This window comes from Argentina silus, assembly GCF_951799395.1.
Source record: "Argentina silus genome assembly, chromosome: 2".
In the NCBI taxonomy this organism is placed as follows: Eukaryota; Metazoa; Chordata; class Actinopteri; order Argentiniformes; family Argentinidae; genus Argentina; species Argentina silus.
The window spans coordinates 32,841,291-32,847,907 of NC_139656.1; the positions used below are offsets into that span (position 1 = coordinate 32,841,291).

Here is a 6,617-nt window from a genome sequence, read left to right on the forward strand (position 1 = left end):
CTTGAAGAGCTACCCTTTTAAAACGGTAAAGTTACGAGACCATGTTCGAAATGTGTTTTTGCACATTTTGAAGATACTGGCTAGAATAACAATCCAGGACATTCCTGTTAGCATTGCTTGAGCACGGAATTTATAATGACTCTGAGGAATCCAGACGGAGAAAATCAATGTGGAAGGTTCCAGAAGTGATGACTTACCTCGGGACTGCATGGTGGTTGATCTAAAGATACTGAGCTACTGAGTTTATATACTGAATCAGACGATAGTGTTTTTTGTTGTTGTTTATTTTAAGTTAAACACACAGCGAAACAGGGAGTCGCCTATTTTGCGTTGATGAATAAATGACGAGAATGAAACGTGTTGCGTTGTTGTGTTGTAGGATGATGTCATCAGTGCTGTATGCGTTTAAACGCCTAGAATATGAGAAAAGTGTCTACAGGCTAAAACAAAGAAGAAGAAGAAGAAGAAGAAGAAGAAGAATCGTGAAGTATAAACGCTCAGCAGTTTTCTCCAGCTGACTTTTAAATTTCCTTTTCCCAATTGGTTTATATGCTGAATGGGTAGCTTTCATAAGCCTCTGAGTGCCATGGTAACAAGCTGTGTCGTCGTGGAGATAACGTGAACACAATTTCAAACCTTCCGCTCATTATTTCTCCATACATCTTGTCCAGGCACCTGGAGATAGGGCTTCAAAGCCAATCAAATGTATGATTGCCGAAATGAAGCGACTCTCCCGAAATTAGGTTTACAAATTTGACTGCAACACGGAGGGCTTTGATAGTGTTCTCTCCCATTAGGAAGCTGCTTACCCTCTCTTCTCTTCAGCCGTCCAATTAAAACATATCTGCATCCACCTCATTCCATTAGTTCCATTAATGCTGTTCTGTGAGTGATTTAATATGATTGTGTGTGTGTGTGTGTGTGTGTGTGTGTGTGTATGTGTGTGTGAGCATGTTTGTGTGTGTGTGTGTGTGTGTGTGTGTGTGTGTATGTGCCTGCATGAAAGCATGTGTGCGTGCCTGCATGCGTGTGTGTGTGTGTGTGTGTGTGTGTGTGTATGTGCCTGCATGAAAGCATGTGTGTGTGTGTGTGTATATGTGCCTGCATGAAAGCATGTGTGTGTGTGTGTGAGAGGTGTTTGACCAACAGCAACTGCAAGACACAACTTATCTAGGATCAGCCTAGTTACTCAGCAGTGCAGAAGCTGCATACTGAAGCGCTGGATCAATGGACTAGCAAGGAGACGGTGCTCTGGGAGAGGGTTATTTCTTTTCTAGTTAGCTCAATGATTGTTAAAACAAATAGCCCAATTACTCTGCTCTCAAAAAGTAAATTACTCTGTCCTCTCGCCTTAGGCAATCAGTTCTGCTCTCGTAGGCTACACAAATGAATAATGTCAACCAAGTTATTCATTGGTCCGTGGGGAGTCAAGTTTTTTGTAAGTGTTTTTTTTTTCCCCCCGGAATGTCGAGTTTCCAGAAAGAAAAAAAAAACCCATTGACGAAGGAAACGAGGGAAATAGCGGCAAACAATGAAAGCGATATCTCAATGGTGATTGGGCGTCGACGCAGAGCGACGATAGATCAGAACAGCGCGTTTCCTGTGTGGCGCTGTCACCCACCAATGGGGAACAAGCGAAGCGGCGTGTTTTGAGTCGACATTCCTCTGTGCCTTTCATTAGTAGCTTCACCCCTCCTTCACACTGCAGGGGAGGCTAACGCTCGCTAACAGATGGCCTGCATATGTCTGCTGCTTGTCTCTACAATCAATAACAACAAAGTCCAAAACGCAGGGAGACTTTGTTTAGGAGGATAATGCAATCGGCCAAAAACCAACAGCTGTTTCGTCAGACGGCAGGGAGACTTAACATCTACTGCAATGCCCCCTGTTAATCAAAGGGAGAGTGAGAGAGAGAGAGAGAGAGGGGGGGGGGGGGGAGCGCGCAGAGGGAGGGGGGGGGGCAGAGAGAGAGAGGGGGGGGCAGAGAGAGAGAAAGAGGGGAAGTGAGAGTGAGAGAGAGAGAGAGAGACAGAGAGAGAGAGAGAGACAGAAAGAGAGAGAGAGAGAGACAGACAGACAGACAGAGACACAGCAAGAGAAATAGAGAAATAGAGAAAGAGAGAGAGAGAGAGAGAGAGAGAGAGGGAGAGGGAGTCCTAGGGTGGTTGTCTAGCCAATGCCAGAACAGATATCTCCCCACCCCTCTCAAGCCAGACCTGAGTGTCTCAGCCCTCATAGAAAGGAATGGATATAATATACCCAGGAATCTGGGCTCAAGGTTACGCTTTGTCATGCTGACTCTCTCTCTCTCTCTCTCTCTCTCCCTCTCCCTCTCTCTCTCTCTCTCTCTCTCTGTGTCGGTGGCTGAGAGAAGCAGAGCGTGTTCTGTTGTAGGGGAGTTTATTGTTGTTGAAACATCCTGTGTTTTGTCTTGAGAGAGGAGTGGCAAGGTTGCAGCCCCACATCAATAATGAATGCAACTCTAAACAAGCTGCCTCCTATCTTCCCCCTCTCCCTCCCTCCCTCCCCCTCTCCCTCCCTCCCTCTTTCTGTTCTTCCCTCCCTCCATACCACCCTCCCTGTTGATCTACCCATCCAACCATTACAGCCTATCTGCTACTCCACCTCCTCCTTCCCAACCTCCCGCCACATCCCCTCTGTCTCTCCTCCCTCCTCCCCGCCTCCCTCCTCCCAACGCTCCTCTGTTCTATTCATTTAACCTTTCCCTCCACCTCCCCCATCACATCACCCCCCTCTCCCTTCTTTCTTTGCTTCTTACCAGTGCCATCCCTGCTTGCTGGAAGGGGAGTACTTGTCCATCAGAGCGCTGAGTTTAAGCAGGGAGAGCTTCTGGAGCAGGTGGATGAGAGAGACAGGCTGGCTCTCTACCCCAGTGGTGGGGGGCGCACAGGGGAGGCTCTGCTCGCTGGACCAGAGGAGCTGACTCGGCCTGCCAGACACACACACACACACACACACACACACAAACACACACACACACACACAAACACACACACACACACACACACACACACACACACACACACACACACACACACACACACACACACACACACACACAAACACACACACACACACACACACACACACACACACACACACACACACACACACACACACACACACACACACCCACAGAGTTGAGTTAATGTAGGCTCAGTCAAGAAGGCAGAGCAGCAGCACTCAAGGCCACTGAGGTCAGATGTGAGGGAGGAAGACGTATCTCTACCATTTTAATGAACACAGCTTCACTGGCTGTCAGGACCTCATGCATTCACAACAGGACTTCTTTCAAAAAAACCATTTGCAGCTTTTTACAGAAAATGCGAATCGAAAAAAGTCACTAGCATTCGTGAATAGTCCTACAGTACTACTTTCAATGAGGTAATTTGGTTTCGTTCTCATACTAATGTGTTTATAGATATATAATTATGTAGATGTACACTAATACTTCCATACATAGTAAAAATCGACTAATTCCAGCTGCCGTTCTCTCTCCTCTCTCACCTGGTGCTCCTGGGGGGCGACCGGGCCTCTGGGTCTTCTTCATCCATCGACCCCCTGTCACAGCCCTCCTCCCCCTCGCCCTCCCCCTCCCTCTCCCCCTCCCCCTCCCCCTCCCCCTCCGCGCCCTCCTCCTCCACCTCTGCAGCCCCGGACCTCCGCCCCTCTGGCGGGGTGACCTCCAGGTGGATGTGGCTGGGCGAGGGCGGGCAGGGCGGGGGCGAGGGGGAGGAGGAGGTGGTGGAGGAGGAGGAGGAGGAGGCGGAGGTGGAGGAGGAGGTGGTGTGGTTGGAGTCAGAGTCCAGCTCCTCTGTCCAGGTGGAGACGAGCTGCTGCAGACCGCTGATCCGCTCCATCACGCTGTCCAGCGCAGAGAACACGTCGTCCTCCCCCGCCTCCCCCGCCTCCCCCGTCTCACCCATCTCCCGTTCCAGACGTCCCCCGCCTAGCAACTGCGGCGGGACGTTGTCATAGATACTGATGCGGTGGTTGGGGGGCGTCGCCAGGCGACTGCAGACGGACTCCTGGTCCCCCTTTGGCGTTGCCTGGCCCCCCCTGCACCCCCGTCGCCCTCGGTAACCATGGAAGCTCCCTGTCCGCCAGTTGACAGAGGTGTTGTCGATGGGGGAGAGCACATTGTGGGGGAGGGCGGTAGAGGGGAGGAGGTTGTAGGGGAGGGCAGAAGGGGGGAGGAGGTTGTGGGTGAGGGCGGTGGGGGGGAGGACGTTGTGGGTGAGGGCGGTGGGGAAGGTGCCAGGTTTGTGGCCCTGCGGAATCTGGAAGACCAGGCTCTCATGGTGGTTCAGCTGGTTCCTGTAGTCCTGGAGCTCCCTGACTGGGGCTCTGAAGATAGAACAGAATAGAATAGAGTAGAACAGAATAGAACAGAACAGAATAGAATAGAATAGAATAGAATAGAATAGAATAGAATAGAATAGAATAGAATAGAGTGGAGCGGAGCAGAGCAGAGTAGAGTAGAGTAGAGTAGAGTAGAGTAGAGTAGAGTAGAGTAGAATAGAATAGAATAGAATAGAATAAAATAAAATAAAATAAAATAAAATAAAATAAAATAAAATAAAATAAAATATAATATAATTAATCTTATTGATCCCTAGGAGGGAAATATAAGATAAACACAACAAACAACACAAACATATAACACACAGACGCTACAGCAACCAAACATCAAAGTCCTACACACCCAACCCTGTGGAGCGCCTTGTGTTGTCCTGGGCCCTGGCTCTGGCTCCGTGGACCCCCAGCCATGGTGGCACGTTTACAATTGCTGCGGACCCTGGTGACGGGGCTGGGGGTGCTGACGGCACTGCTGCTCTCTGACGGGCTGCTGCTGCTGCCAGAGTGGGGGGGGGAGGAGGAGGGTGGCGTGTCCCTGTCCCTGTCCCTGTCCCTGTCCCTCTCTCTATCTCTGTCCTGTAGGGTGGAGGAGGAGGAGGAGGAGGAGATGTCCAGGCACTGCAGCCGTCTCAGCCTGTCCTCATTCAGACCCTCCTGGAGCACAGGCCCACTGATGACTGGCCGAGCCCGGGGTTGGGCACCCTGGCTGGGGGAGCGCAGGGCCGACGAGCCCCTCAGACGGAGCTTCTCCATCTTCCTCAGCAGGCTGGGGCCCGTGCCCTTCTTCCTGGGGGGCTTGTCTGAGAGGCAGCGCTCCTCGCCGCTGAGGCCGGGGGGGTCCCGCTCCCTGGCCGGGGAGGGGGGGCCGCTGAAGGAGGTGTCCAGGGAGGGGGTCTTCTCCCTGGAGGAGCAGCGGGAGGAGCTCCGGCTGGTCTCCGGGTCGTCGGGGCTGGAGAGGGCGGAGGTGGCGGTGGGGGTCTTGGTGGGGGTCCGTCTCCCCCCCCCCGCCCCCTCCTCCTCCATGGCCCTCACTCTCTGTGCTGCTGGTGCTGTGGAGGGAACACACCTCGTGGCGATCACCGCCGAGGTCACACGGGGTCGTCTCCGTGGAAACAGGGCTGTCCGGGGAGCGCAGGAACACCATCCCGCCCTCGAGGCGGCGCCAGCGACGCGTCTGCCTCTCATAGGTCCATTTGGGGCTGATGGCGCAGGGCTCCTCCTCCTCTGACTCCTCCCCCTGAGATTCAGAAGTAGACGTTAGAGGGTAACTGTCAGACTATGTGGTGTTATTATGTAATAACACGCTAATACAATGTTTTAATTAACTAATGCGTTATAACAATGTTATTACACATGTATAGAGCAAAACAACATGTGGCCATTCTGGGCAGCTTCTTTCTATTGAAAAGTATAGCATTCAAAACAAACAAGCACAAACTGAAGGCTATAAAACTTTGTTACAGAAAAAAAACCCTGATTAATTCTGGTTGAGTTCCTTTCCCTCTTGATTCTCTTCCTAAGGATGTTACTTTGTCAAAGTGAGGCCTATTGAAGTTAGCAAAGAGAAGTTTGGGTGGAAGAATAAAAAGTCGATACGTTAACTTCCTAATGAGCAAACGTCTTTACGCCCCCCTACTGGTTGAAGCTCTTACAAGACCCTGCCATGTTGAACAACATCAAAGTTCTCTCCCTCTTCCTCTCTCTCTCTTCCTCCCTCTCTCCCTCCCTCTCTCTCTCCCTCTCTCTCCCTCTCTCTCTTCCTCCCTCTCTCCCTCCCTCTCTTCCTCCCTCTCTCTCCCTCTCCCTCTCTCTCCCTCTCTCTCTCTTCCTCCCTCTCTCCCTCCCTCTCTCCCTCTCCCTCTCTCTCTCTCCCTCTCTCTCTCCCTCTCCCTCTCCCTCTCCCTCTCCCTCTCCCTCTCCCTCTCCCTCCCCCTCCCCCTCTCTCTCTCTCTCTCACACACACTCACCCGTCTCTTAGATCTGCCCAGCTCCAGTCTCATCTCCACACACTTGTTTAAAGTGCTTAATCTCCTGCATAGAGAAGTGTGGAGCATGACGGTTAAACAAGCACAGTAGGAGTGTGATAGGCTGTCTGGGCGAGCCCTCCGCCTCAGGTCCCAGCAGCAGCCCACACATCATCATAATAGGCTCACTTCCATTATACCTACACAAGGGTAGGATTTATTTAACATATTTGCATATTAGCACCACAGCAGGGGGAGGCCGGTGGAGGTAGT

The 6,617-nt window shown here is 51.7% G+C and overlaps 1 protein-coding gene across 1 annotated transcript in view; it reads right to left on the reverse strand.

The window, feature by feature from the left end:
* Positions 1-6,423, reverse strand: part of LOC310801337 (stAR-related lipid transfer protein 13) — a 16,662-nt gene extending 10,239 nt beyond the window's left edge. Inside the window, exons 1-5 of the mRNA XM_083665331.1 lie at positions 6,348-6,423; positions 4,970-5,617; positions 4,727-4,876; positions 3,832-4,368; positions 2,780-2,950 (exon numbers count right to left, since the gene is read on the reverse strand). Coding sequence (XP_083521457.1) covers positions 2,780-2,950; positions 3,832-4,368; positions 4,727-4,876; positions 4,970-5,565 — 1,454 coding nt within the window. The 5' untranslated portion in view covers positions 5,566-5,617; positions 6,348-6,423. The remainder of the gene's footprint in view (positions 1-2,779; positions 2,951-3,831; positions 4,369-4,726; positions 4,877-4,969; positions 5,618-6,347) is intronic.
* Between the last annotated feature and the right edge of the window lie 194 nt (positions 6,424-6,617).